General features: G+C 43.4%; 2 protein-coding genes across 8 annotated transcripts in view; one reads left to right on the plus strand and one right to left on the minus strand.

The window, feature by feature from the left end:
* The window catches only part of mctp1a (multiple C2 domains, transmembrane 1a), a 150,775-nt gene extending 148,593 nt beyond the window's left edge, over window positions 1-2,182 (plus strand). For all 6 annotated transcript variants that reach the window (XM_023273717.3, XM_023273719.3, XM_023273718.3 and 3 more), the window contains one exon: window positions 1,182-2,182. In XM_023273717.3, the coding sequence (XP_023129485.1) occupies window positions 1,182-1,253 (72 nt within the window). In that variant the 3' untranslated portion in view covers window positions 1,254-2,182. The remainder of the gene's footprint in view (window positions 1-1,181) is intronic.
* Window positions 2,183-4,809: 2,627 nt separating this feature from the next.
* slf1 (SMC5-SMC6 complex localization factor 1) overlaps window positions 4,810-14,303 on the minus strand; it is a 32,910-nt gene continuing 23,416 nt past the window's right edge. For both annotated transcript variants that reach the window (XM_023273716.3, XM_035949711.2), the window contains exon 18: window positions 4,810-5,754. In XM_023273716.3, the coding sequence (XP_023129484.1) occupies window positions 5,258-5,754 (497 nt within the window). In that variant the 3' untranslated portion in view covers window positions 4,810-5,257. The remainder of the gene's footprint in view (window positions 5,755-14,303) is intronic.

Below are 14,303 nucleotides of genomic sequence, written 5' to 3' on the forward strand. Positions count from 1 at the left end.
GAATTAAATGGAGAGAATTGACTGACCGGATTATTGGACGGTGGAGAGTTTGGCTGCCTAATGGTTTCTCAGTGCTGCTTGTGGAGTTTGGTGGGATCTGTCATCAGACTTGGGCATGGACTTTATTGGTGTCTGTGATTTGTGGGTTTACATAGATGGCATAAAGAGGATCGACTGGAGAGGTCCTCGTCCAGTGGGTGTACGCATGGTTTCAGATGATTAGATGTATTGATAACAGCGGTCTAAGGATTGGCGAGGGATATGGTGTTCTGTGGATCCGACATGGCCAACAAAAACAGTGCTCAGGGCAGGTAGGCATTTACAGATATACGATAGGAACGGGACTGTTTGAGGTGCAGTTCTTCTCCTGAACTTCAGGTAAAATATTTCACCTGAGTCAGGTTTGTGTATGAACACTAGATTTTTTTTCAGCACACACAGAATGAACAGCTAGCACAACAGGAAACAACAAATGTATTTGATTAGATTCACATACCCCACTTTTGAGTTTTGTTTTTTTTTCAGAGAATGAAATTATTCACAGTACTTCAAGAACTGACTCTTTTTAACAGCACATGAACTTAAAGCTAATGAATTTGTCTCTAACTCAGTAATAAGTTATATTAAGCCCCTGAGATATAGACAGTATGCATCAGGCTACATGTAACAAGTAATGCGTTAGTACTGTAGTAACTGTAGCTTCGGTTCTGAAAGGGTTACGGTGCATTTTTTTCCTACCTTCTGTCTCCTCCCCATCTTTCTGCCCTTTCTCTGCTCGCCATCTTGCTACGCTGAGATGACTGTTGTCTCTCCAAGCTTTCCCATGAGCCCTTGCCCTGTTCTTTGTTTGTTTGTGTGATCCCTTCCCTTAGGCCACCGTTGCACATCTGTGGAAGTATGCGTGTACACGTACGCTTGTGTGCGTCTGTGAGTGAGCACGAGTATATTTGGCGCTTTGAACGGTGTATGTGTATTGTGTTTGTGTGTGTGCGCATGTGAGTGTTGACTGCATCTGTGTGTATGTATGCGCTGTAATCAGTGTGTAATCCCTTCCCCGAGGCCACTGTTCCACACAGCTGGACTGGAGCCTCTGGAGGGTCTCTGTGCTATTCAAGCATCCTTTGCTCTTTCCACCTGACCGGGTGGTGTGTGTGCGTGTGTGTTTCTGTGTGTTTTAACAGGTGCAGTACCGAGAGCTGAAACTGGATCCCAATCCCAGTCCAAATAAAAGGAAGAAAAACAACCCCGGGTAGATGACTGTGTCCGCCCACCAACTTCTCTCTTCTCCACTTTTCTTCTCTTGGTCTATTACTGGACACTGAGGAGCAGAGGAGGACGGCTCTGGAGCAGCTCTGCTCAACTATCCTTCCATTTTTTATTTCCTATTTCATTCTCTTAAACTTCTTTTCTGTCTTTAATTGCTTAGGATGTACAGTACAGTTTCCTGAAGTGTCATTTTTTTTGTATGAGTACAAGAAGCCTCTTGAATTAATATCATAACCACTATGCTTTTGATTTTAAAGGCGAGCAGGAAGGATGGATGGAATGACCTTTATATCAGCCGTGTGAGCCGCTCTCCTCATTTCTTGTCTCCATCCTTCTGACAGCGCCGAGGACTCTGTGTAGTTGCTTGCCGCAAGTGTCACACAATTAGTAAAATGAGTTTAACATTTATTCTAACTTCAAAAAATGACATGTTTGGGTGCATTCATGTGAATCAAAAATACAAGCCTTATGCTATCATCCTGCATTATCTCTCTGCAATAGATTATTATTTTTTTTTAGCTCATGTTTTTATTAAATGATTTTGGTAATATGTTTATATTTTCTAATTGATTTTGTACTGAAGTATCTTTTGTTTTCTTCCAATCTTGGATGTGGTAATGATGTTATGTTCACTGGCAGTAATTTGGATTGTCTCCACTTAACTCAGCCAGCCAAGTTGATTAGCAATTATGGTGGTAGCCTCCAGATATGTCCTTCTACACAAACACAAATCTGGACCAACAGGCTGAAGGCTTGTGTTGGTATCTGTCTGTGCTTTATTACAATGGCCAAATTTGCTATTTTTTCCAAATCGAAGGAAAAAAAATCAAGCCACAGTAGTATCAGCTTAAAGAACAGTCAGTCTCTGCTTCTTAAAAATAGATTGTAATTACATCATTTTCAATAAATAGTACCCATAGGAAAAAAAAGAAGAGATGAACACTGTTGAGTAGTAGACAGTGGCTGCTACACCCTAAATCTTTTTCACTACTAAATGAGCAGATAATTTAGCCGTAGTCTTGTTTAACCTCTTAAAATCATGTCAAAATCCCCAGTCAGTCAAGGAAACACCTCCTCTCTCTGTCAGGAGGCGCAGCAGACTGGGCCTGCTGTCGTGGTGTTAATATAGATGTCACCCAGTCTATGCAGAGTGTCGTCAGGCAGGCAGGCCTTTAGGCAGCCACAGTCCTAATCTTGTTTGAAAGGCTGGTCTCCTTTCCTCTCATCTCCCTGTGTGTGTTTGCCTTGGCGGCCGCACACACACACACACACACACACATTTCTGCATGTGTATGTATGCAGACACACGCACACACACAAAAAAAATCCCGTCCTCTCACGTGAATACAAGAGATCTCGCATACACATACGGTACCTACTTGCTCACAGATGAAAACCTAACATTGTATTTGAGCAGGAACATTCTCTCCCTCTCAGGCACACTCACACATAAAGCTGACACACAAACACAAACATGCTCTCTGTGATGCTGTGCCCCAGGCTGGCCGCCCTCTCCATCTGCCCCACCTCCTGTGCCCACAGCTCAACTTTGATCAGTCTTTCCAGAGACAGAGGCTCGTATATGTGAACTGTGTAAGAGTGTTTGCGTATACGCGTTTATGCAATCAAAGACATGTTGCTTTTCTCAGCGTCGGTGTGTGTTACAGTTGTCTCTCCCCTCCAGCTGTAGACTGATGCTGGGATTCAGTCAGTGTGTGTGTGTGTGTGTGTGTGTGGTGCAGCAGAAGAGCCAGCTGTTATTTGGTGTAGAGTTTGCTGAGATGCTAGATGAGCAGCAAGCCACTGTGTGACAAGACGAGGCTCCGAGGGGACTTAGGCCTGAGATGCCAGGGACAGAGGAATGAATGTGAGTGTGTGCGTTTTTATGCTATTTCAGATCGTTCTTCCCATCATGCTTTCCCTCCGTTTGCTCTCTCTGCGGTTCCCTCATTCGTCAGTGAGCGGGGTTGCGACCCTGTCTGAAGGGACGGTCTCCTGGGCTTCTCTCTGAGCATCTCTTGAAAGATCACAGCAAAGGCTACATTTGAGGAGGTCTCCTCTCATCCTATTGATCCCTGCCTCCACCACCCTCCGCTCTACTTCTTTTGGTTCCCCTTTCCCCCCTTTGTCTGTCTCTCTGCCTGTCTCTATCACTCTAAACCCCCCTCGCCATCGCAACCAGAGTGCTCTTCTGCCATCTTTGTCATCCTCTCGCCTCGTCTGTCTGCTCGCCCATCACCTCTATCCTCTCCTGCTCCCTCCCTCACCGCCCATCCATCTCCATGCTTAAATATCAACAGGCTCGGATCTGTCAGGGCCGCTGATTTAGCTTTGTTGTTTTTGAGGAATCCACTTGAAAGACAATAACAGACTTTCCCCAAGAGCAGCGTCGCAAACTGATTACAGCCTCCTCAACGAACGCACTTGGCGACTCGTGAGGGATGGCTTTTTATAACGCCTAAAGGGACTGCTTGAATACCTGATATGTATGTGTCTACTACTATATGTAGTCATTTTACAGCAAATTGTGGTGACTATTGTGTGGTACTGCATCCAAATACTGTCTCTCTTTTTTGTCATTTATTTGGTTTTGGCTGTTTTAAAGCAAACCAAAGTGTTTTTATTTTGTATGATGCAGAGAAAATAACTCATACAAACAGAATGTATCAGAATGACAGTTGTAAAGGGATAAAAAAAAGCACTTTTATTTGCACCAAGGTTAAATGAAACTATTTATTTTTTAAATTATACTGTACATAGCTAACTACTTACTAATTTATGGTCGTATTTTATACAGTATGCCTGTTGATGGTCTGGTGATGATATTGTAAAGTAGGTGTATGCCTGCCTCATTTTCTAAGATCTGTCTTTTCCGCCTGCAATGTTGCCTGCCTGTGACATCATCTTCATGTGCCCAGTTCTGACCAATGACATTTCCGGACAGGAACGCTGTAGGAGATGAGACTGGGTTGGGTCAAGAAGGGCAAAAGAAAATACGATGTATATCTCCGATTTGAATAATGAAATGCATCTGATGTATGTTACTTATTTTGGAAAAAAAAGAGATTAAATATTTTTTATCATCTTCAGAATGTCTGGATCTTTTCTGCATCATTTTTAAGGCAACGCCGGTAAATAAATGGAATAAAAGGAAATTCATCTCAGTCTTAGACACCAACTACACTTCCATTTCAGGTTCAGATCTCTCTCTACTCGCATCCTTTGCTCCACTGCCCACTCGTCCACTGCCAACATGTTGGCCTAAGCCGCTCTCTTCGTTCATGTTCAGCTTCGTGAAGTGGCTCATTCCTCACTCTTGACTCTGCAGCTGAGACCCGGAGTGCACATCAGCATTTCAGGACAGGATTACTTGGGAACTGCTTTCTTTTTCTCCGTGGCCACCACATAAAGGAACTCATCTGTCAGAGCTTCATTCAGCATTACACTGCCATACCCGTTTTCTGCTGACTTACTTTTTATAGAATATTAGATCACCGTGGATTCAATGCAACCTGGATTTCTTGACACCATAGCAGGGAGTGCTAATTTTAACTAATGTATTTTCATTTATTTTGTCTTAAATAGTCATCATAAAAAATCAACAAAAAAAGACAACTATAAGTGAAGTTGCTATAGAAAAGCAAAATGTGAGGTAGTGACAGTCTGCTGTGAAAAACTAAGAATGTTCAACATAAACATACTTGTACATCTCAAAAATACTCGCCAAGTGCAAAACATTTTGAACCAAAATAAAGTATCAAAATATAACTGAACCATGTCAGTATCAAGAGAGTATAAAGCGGTATCTTTGGAGAAATTAATATACATCCAACTTCTACAATATTTTACATCCAAGGAGGAAAAGGTGTTGGATGCCTATTTAGATATTTTAAGGCCTTAGTGAACTATGACCATGTAACAGTGACGCATTTTCCATTTTGTTAACATTCAAATATAGGTTGTGTATTCTCGTCTTTATCTGTGTGTGTTGTCACAAGTCGGCTACTAGTGCTTCTCCTCGAGACCTGAGATCCTCCAGTATTTCCATCAGGAACTGCGTGTTCTCTCCTCTACACTCTCTCACAGCTTGAGACACCTGCCCCTGGTGCTTCCCCTGGCCGAGCTCCAACAGCGTCTCCACGTCTTCCACCATCCTCACTGCCCGCTGGTCCGTCCAGCCCAAAGTCACTTTTTGGAAGGAATGCGTCTCCAGGGCTCTGACCATCTTGCAGACCAGGCTGCGAGGCTTGTCGCCGGGTTGCGTGTGACCAGGCAAGCCCCTCTCCTGCTGGTAGGAGAAAATGAGGTGGGCCAGCAGAGAGGATCCAGCCTCCAGGAGGGGAAGATTCGAGACCTCGGTCACTGTGTTTTTCAGGGTCGAGTCTCCGACCTGCGCGCTGTGCAAGAGCTCCTCCCTCTGACTTGGTGCAGGGACCAGATCCAGTGGAACCCGACCGTCATTATCAGTCTGCCGGAGGAGAACTGAGCCTGGTGGAGACAGAGGTACGCATAATCAGATCACCCAACCTTCACTCTTTGTTACAACAGACTAATGAAAGCTGCTACGTGCATGTGCTTGCAGGTGCCGCACAACAGCTTGCAATTCCACAAACATATTATTGCACATAAAAAAGGTGTTTGCAAGAATCAAAATACTGCAGCAGGAGGAAGCAATACTTTTGACATTCCTGACAGGAGTGTATTATTTAATTTGTACAACAGAATCTGTCATTGCATTCTCAAAAGTCCCCTCAAATATTGTTTTGATCAGGCCAAACACATCAGAAATGCTGCACAAAGACAGAAAACTGACTTAAAGCAATCAGAGATGCCATTTTTCCATTTGGCATCATCTGAAAATGCTTGAGTGGAAATTAGCAGAGAGAACATTAGGTGTTAAACTTTAAATGGGGATTAAATGAGGTACCATCCGCCTGAAATATACAGTGCAAGCTACAGTGCAGGAGTAAATGATGAGATTTTAAATATTTTAAAGTGGCAGATTGGCCTGAGACTTGGAGGTTAATGAGTGTAATGTAAACAGCCAGCTGAAGCATTAGTGATAACATCATAACAGACGAAACTGACATGCAGCCAAGCTAGCTAAGGCTGCTGCATCATTATGAAATAAGGCGGAAGAGACACGACACGGGTCAACGGCAGGACACAGCAACAGATATAAATGGTACACACGCACACAAACAGTATGCTATACAGTCCACATGCACACACACGCTTAGAAAAACTCTCCTCCACACACACACGCTGTTTGAAGTGGAGAGTTTTAAATGAACAGCTGTTTTCCCACTGGACCTCGGTGCCAGCCGGGGCTTTTAGCTCACTTCAGCACTAACTTCAGCTGACACCTTGTCTTAACTCGGTGACTGGTGGGTCACTTTGTGTTTGTGTAAAAGGTGCAGCGGGTTAGTGACCTGATGGGAGACTCTGCCGTTCCCGCTTTTTTTGAAACTGCGCTGTAAGTGAGCTAATTTCTCTCATCAGCGACTGGCGGCGAATAACTCGCCACACAGCTCCACTGTGGCATCAGCAAATGGCACCTTTAGAAGTCTGTGCTTCACAGAGAAAGAAAAGGTTTGTGGGGGCGATTTGTAAAAGCAAACTTAATACATTAATCCATTGATGAGTGTGCGACAAATACTCCATCTAGACTTGTAGTTTTAATGCAGTTCTTTACAATCAAAACAACTCCAGCAACCTTTACTTTACCCTTTCAGCCCCACATCACTACATACAAACTGAACATGACAGTCATAGCTGAATGTGACACTTTTTTCTCTCTCCTCTTTTCTTACAAAGCCAGCAAAGTTATAATGGTGACATTTACCGTCTCCTCTCTCTACTCTTCTGCTTCTCTGTTCAGGCTGAAAGCCATTTTCCAGTGTCAGACAGGCCCATGTGCATTTAGCCTACATGGAGCGGGTCGAGTCAAGTGTGAGCCCTTTGTTTGCTTTCAGATAGACCCATTTCTATGGCAAACTGCTCTTGATGGCACTTGACTGTTCAACCTCGGCAATGCTGCTGCCACTTGTGAGCGAGTTTACGGCTCTGTGGAGGCTTGGCATGACACACAGACAGCTGCAAAGCTGCTTGATACCACTGCTGGCAGTTGTTTCTGTTTGACAGACACCGTGGGGCTGCAGGAAGCATGATGTTTTAAAGGAGGGACAATCCTGTGTGTGCATTGCATCATGACACAAACCACACTTACCAAGTCTCCCAGATGCCACTCTGACAAAAAGACAGCCCTGTTTTAAATGTGTTTAAAAAAAAAAAAAAAGTTTAAAAATGCAACGTTATGAATTCTGAAATTGCTCTCCATCTCTGTGTCTGCTGCAGAACTAACACTGTGTGTAGCGGTTATGAGATAATCGGTGAGAGCTCACGTAGCTGTTAGCGGGGGAGGTCAGCGCTCATCTACCTTTTAGTGCTTCAAGTCTGAGTGGCAAAAACTCAATCTGCATAAATTGTGGCATTAATCTACATAAACTTTTACATAAGCGGGGAAATTTCAAATGCAGGGGTCAGGCGTCAGGGGCAGCAGTCAAGGACGTAAGAGCACAGATTTGATCAAAGTGGCCACAAGAGAAAGATGGTGGGGAGGGAGAGGGAGACGGAGCAACGTGGTGGATGGAAGAGAGAGAGAGAAAGAGAGGGAAAGAGCTTGTTCACAGCAGGTCATAATCACCAGGTTTCTATAACAAGCTGTCCTCACTATTACGCTCATCCAGTAGGAGTGGCTGCAATGTGTGAAGCCAACCCTGGCATGACACATTGTAGAAAGTTTCAGGTCCAACAGAAAGTGGATTTCTTTTATATAAATATGAAAAAAAAAATACACAGCTATATAGTACTCCATACAGAAACATGGCCACAAGCAACAACTAGCACGTCTGCAGAAAAATGGATTCATCCTTGTCCCTTCTGGACGAGCGCTAAGAAAGATGGGATGGCTTTCAAAGTCTAAGGTTGGTTTTTTTTATCCGTTCTGTGCCTTCCTTTGAGAGAACTGGTGCTGGATAAAGCTCTGCAAGGGGCCTGTAAGTCTGTGCCATGAACTCAAGCACTCTGTGGAGTGTTTTCAACCTGAAGTGGAGAAAAGGAAAAAGGAAGGACAAGGTTTACTTCTCCCACTCCCACTTAATACTTCTCCTTTCATCTAAAATGAATGCAGCAGTACTTTTTTTTAAGCCGGCACAATACAGGGACATTTAAACTGCCATTGAGTATAAAGAACATTAAAATGAACACGAAAGGGCAAAATCTAAATTCCACTTACAAATGCTCAAAAATCTGCATGAAATACAAAAATAAGGCAAAACTTGTGGGAAAATGGCTTATTGCAAAGACATGTAAACGATTAAAACAGAAATAGGAATAATATCCACACAAAGTGGCACGTACAACTCAGATAAAGCTGTATTGTCAGACAATAGAAATCTTAGTAAGTAGTGTTTTAGAATCACTGACCCACAGAAAAAAAAAACGTTGCCTTTTACTCTGCTCTTGTGAAAATCAAAAATGACTGTAAAACTGCCTGAAACAAAACTCTACCCAAAATAAAATAACAGCAATCTGCTCCAGTGCTTTTAGTCCAATCTCACTTTCTGTCACGTCTCAAAAACAGCTCAGTGCTGCGCATCACCGGGGCGAAATAAAGAAATGTAAGAACAAAAAGCACGGCTTTCCGATGCTCCCTTGCCGTCATCGTGTCAAACTCGGCTGACAGACAGACTCCAATCAGAGGGATGACACTGGTGTGGGGAGGAGAGGGCCCTTGTAGCACGGCCCTGGGCTCGGCTTGCCTGAAAGCCTGCAACGCTGACTGTATGGCTGTGTGTTTGATTGTAGATCTGTCTGCCTGTAAGCTAACGGTGAGCACTGGCGTGTTCTCTCTGCAGTTTGCGTATTTACCTCTCTGACTTTCTCTGTTTTATTTCCATTAAGCATCAGCTCATGTCTTTCGCTATTCCAGACCTTTCTTTTCCCCTTTGACTTGCACGTTTCAACTGCTGAACAAGAGAATCCTTATTATCCATCACTGAAAACACTGAAGCGCACTCTAATGTTCAACCGCACAACTCAACTGCACTTAATATAGATGTCAGTGGTCATATCCAGTGCTAAATTGCAAATCTGAACATAACAGAAGACATGAAAATAGCATTGCACGCCGTTTATAATGTAACACACATATATACGCGCACACGGTGTTAGGAGACTACAGCCTGGGGAATGGTTTTGGTGCAGGGACTGTGACTGAAGTGAATCCAGGTATTGGCGCTGGGTGTCAGATATGCTGCAGTGGAGATAAATACAACACCTGGGGGATTACATGAGAGCATAGGGTAATTACACCATCCTTTGTGTGTGTGTGTGTGTGTGAGAGAGAGAGAGAGAGAGTGTGTGTGTGTGTGTGTGTGTGTGTGTGTGGGTGTGTGTGTGTGCGCATGAATGTGAAAATACCCCACTAAGACCTAAGCTCTGAAGCTACAGCAGAGGGAGGGAATTCACATGCTGAGCAAAAGCCACTGCCTGATGCACCAGCCAGATGCAGTCTGGCTGCTACACACAAACACACACACACACACACACACACACACACACACACGCATTTACATACAGAGCGCAAAGCCCTTTGGCCTTTAGAGGGCAGGCGAAGACAAGAAATATAAAGGCGAGAGTGGAGGAAGGGAAAATTGGCGCAAAAAAAGGGAGGGAGGGAAGGAAAGAAAGATGCAGTGCTCCCTCCCCCTATGTCTCCTCTGTCTCTGGTCTGAGGCTGAGGCTGAGGCTGAGGCAGACAAGCTGGGAAGCAGGCAGCTCCACAGCATGGTAAACATCCTCTCTCTCTCTCTCTCTCTCTCTCTCTCTCTCACTCCGTCTTTCCCCCTCGCTGCCTGAAAAAGAGAGGCAGGGTGAGTGTGTGAACTGCAGCCAGGGGCACGGCATCACATATCCACAGGGAGCTGCTAGCTAGCGACTAGAAACCACAGCAAAAACAACAAGGCCAACCAAGTGAAGCACCAAAGCAGCCAGCGGAGAGTCATCACAAGCAGGAAAAAAGAGCCAGACATGCGAGTATGCTAAAATCCCTCTCTGCTTTAGCAACAGTGTCTGAACGCGCAGTGATGTTTTTCCACCTTGATATTTAGAGTGTTTTTAAAAAAAAAAAACAAAAAAAAAACACACACAGATGGGAAAACCTGTGGAGGTTAGATCAGTTGAAGCAGTCCAGTGAAAATCTTTTTTTGTATATCAATATCAATGGAGGGGCAGCAGCACTACATTGCCTGCTTCATTTCCCTTTTAAATTCATTATAAACAGTCATTATTTTGAGTCACAGGTGAGCTTGATTTTAACAGGTTGTCTCTGATTACTGGGCTCTTCACTCAAACACAGCTTGCTCTGTTTTTTTTTTTTTTGTTTTTTTTTTTGTTTTTTTTGGGATCTCTAAAATAGCTGCTCTTCCAGGGGTCTGCAAAAAGGTTGGATCATAGCCTTTTGGAGGAGGTGGGGCAGATAAGGTGAGATGAAGGCATGGACACCAACTGCTAGCTCTGTGTAATCCCATGCCACTACAGCACTTGCAGGGAGAAGGGGCATCCGATTTACTCTGATTTACTGGATGCTGATCAGCGGTGGGCAATTAGCATCTTAAATAATCAGAGAGGAGCCCTAAATGAACCCTTAGCCGGTCTCTTGAATCAGAAAGGGCTAGTCACTGCCATCAACCCTGAGCTCTAATAATATCTCCTGCACTAAATCATTAAGTACAAACAAATAAAGTGTTTCTTGTGATGCCATTAGCATGCGCAGGGCCTCATTTGGTTGCTCGAACTATTTGGAAGTTAATTTGACAGAAGTAGACTCAAAGGTGCCTAAAAAAAGCCAAGGTGAACACAGAGGAAGATAAAGGCTCACAAAAAAATAAATAAATGCATAAACACCGCTGTGATTTTAGAATTCAGTGTCTGCAAAGCTCTGATTGGTAGAATAATTTAATACAAATAAAAGTCTCTGTGCTTTATTTTCACGGTGAATGAAGCTTCGTGTTTGCATTACTCTGTACTTGAAAGGCTCTTTTCTTCATGCACGGTACAATGTGGAAGGTGCAAAAGTAAGACATGCAGACATGTGAATTATGCAGCCGATATCACACAAGGTGAGGTAACAAAACTAACACTTTGCAGACATGTTAATGTGCTACGACAGTTAAATCCAGGATAATATGCTCACACTGTTAACATGCTGATGTCTAGCGGTTAAAATGTACCATTTTCACGATGTTAGTTTAGTGTGTTAGCATGATAGCATTTGCTAATTAGTAGTAAATACAAAGTACATGCGGTGCTTGAGAAAAAATTAATTGTACAGTCAAGGAAGCATTTTCTGCAAAGTGTGAAGATGCTGACACTGGATCTAAGATCAGAAGATCACCAAATACATCTTCTGATGATCATGAAAATTAAAATAAATTACCCCCCAAAATGTAGCAGCAACACCTCTTAACAAATACAATGTTCCTGTGCATCACAATTCCAAAAAAAACTGTTTTCATGAAGACCATTTTTCCACGGCCTGTAGGTAGAAACACTGAGTAACTGAGAAAATATTTTTAATGTAATTTGGGTGAATGGTTTTTGTTGTCTGGGATACACTGGACGCAGTTCATAGTGAAGAAAAATCGCGTTCTCTAAAAAGTCTTTTAGGGATGTACTACAATGTGAAAAACCAAATCAAAACTGATGGAGTTTTGGTAAATTCAAAAACATATAAAGCCCTTAACCTTAAATGAGTAAACAAGATTTTGAACAATTGCTAATTGATGCAAACTCATAAAACTAACATCCCTGGAAGCAAGAATGTCACATTTGAGTGCACCTTCAAACAAAGACAGCTCTCTGTGTTCTACAGTATGAAGCCTTTACATTTAACACTGTGCTGGCAAAGTTATATTTAACAACTTCAAATTCACTTTCTGTTCTTGCTGTTAAAATGAATGAATGATGGCTTTCAGTCTCTGCTCTTGTGCTGCTCCAAAACTCTTTTCTTTAGAGGATTTGACAATCTAGAGGTGAGCTAGAGGTGTTCTCAAATAACGCAACAATTAAAACATGCTACAAACGCTGCAGGCTTTAGTTTGTCATTGAAAGAATGCTTTAGGGAACACACTTAACTGCTGTTGAATGTCTTCATTTACACTTCATTTTCACTATATGACCCGCTCCACCGGAGTTCATACACCACCTATTGTTGCCCTCTTGTTAATGAATTTCAACTAAGTACGTCTTCTCTTGCTTGCGATTTTTTTTACCAACTTCTTTTTTTCAATATACCATTGAATTCCTTCCTGAGCTGTTGTTGAATGTTTTAATTGAAGCTGTAAAATAAAATAAAATAAGAGTAGTAACATTTTGCTGTTGTGAAGTGTATGACAGTTTAAGTTCACGGCTGGAGCACTGAGACAGAGAACGATCTTCATGGCCAGCAAAACAAAACCATCTTGGCCTGTGACCATGCTTTTTTCTTTTCTTTTCAAGCAGCCTGGAAACGAACAAAAGCAATGAATTAAACCTTGAAACTCAGCTTTGTTTGCGGCAGGAAAGAGCATGGTTTCAACACCTACAAATTTAGTGCCCACCTCTTCATGTAGTCCTTACAAATAAATATACAGCATTACACTCCGGCTGAACCTTGTAGGTGAGAGAGGACAGCAAAATAAATAAAAATAGTTTAATGTGCCTTGGCCTCTGCTCTCTCCTTTTCACAGAAGCTAGTTCCCAGTGGCCTTCATGCTCAGTGAATGCTGTTGCCGTTTTAAAAAGGGGGAGCAAAAAGGGCAAGACGTGTGTTTGTACATTAAAAATTGTGCTGGGCACAAGTAGCAGGCAAGAAAACCTGTGGTAACAAATCTCAAAATCGTCATCCTCCCTCTTTTGATCCTCTCTGACCCTCGTCTGTAGAAAACACACACACAGGGTTTATCTGAAAAGGGGTCTCACCCTCTTCTTGGAGCACAGAGAGGAGCAGTGAGGAGACTGTTGGATAGAGCTCCAGACTTAATCCCTGGCAAGCACCCGAAAAACACAGAAAGAAAGGTGTGTGAGTGTGCATGTGTGTGTTTGTGTGTATGTGAGGAGGTGGGGGGGTGGATGGTAGCAAGAGACAGGCAGGAAGAGAGGAGAAAGAAGACTCTAGTCAAAAATTCCCAGCGAGGGAAGTCCTTGAACTACAGCCTGGAGAAACCTGCAGTTGAAACATCAACACGCCCGAGTGAAGCTGAGGTGCTCCAAACACAGCCTCACCTCTAATAGCACGAGTGCTCAGCTCCTCACAGTTGCCAGTTCAGGACCCGCGGGGAAATAAGTGAAGCAGCACAATGAACTTTCTTTATTTCTTTACCGTGTCGACAGTGAAGAGGCCCAAGTGTGTATCTACGACAGAGATAGACAAACAGACAGAGACAAACCACGACTGACTGCGGCGGTCCGAGGGGACTGTGTGTTTCTTGTGCCACTGAGCAAATGACATCTTTCTGCTCCACAAACACTCGTTCACATTATGATCTACAGGGACCACGGGATCCAGTGCATTAAGCATATGTGTGGGTTTACGTGTGCATCCAAGATATGCGCTAAAATCCAAAGAGAAATTAAAGACGCAGTCGTGTGGCAACTTTTCCCGAAGAAAAACAGCTAAAAACACTCAAAACCTGAGCTGGTCTTTCAGCTCCTGCACTCTTTCCTCTGCAAATGAGTCGGTGTGTGTGAGGGCGAATCTGTGTGCGCTCGCAAGTTGAGGCGGACTAGCCGCGCTTACTAACGTGGTGGGTAGTATTGAGAGGGCGCCATCAGTGATTACGGTCACGGGGCCGGGCGGTGACAGCTTAAAGGCTCTTTTCTTCATTTCTCCACCCTCTTCGCTAACCGACACGCCTCCTCTGTGTGCGTGTGTGCCAGGTCTGAACTGCACAGCTCAAGGCTCCGGGTCATTTTCCATTCCAATCAGGGGTACC

Source organism: Amphiprion ocellaris, chromosome 6, assembly GCF_022539595.1.
Source record: "Amphiprion ocellaris isolate individual 3 ecotype Okinawa chromosome 6, ASM2253959v1, whole genome shotgun sequence".
Lineage (NCBI taxonomy): Eukaryota > Metazoa > Chordata > Actinopteri > Pomacentridae > Amphiprion > Amphiprion ocellaris.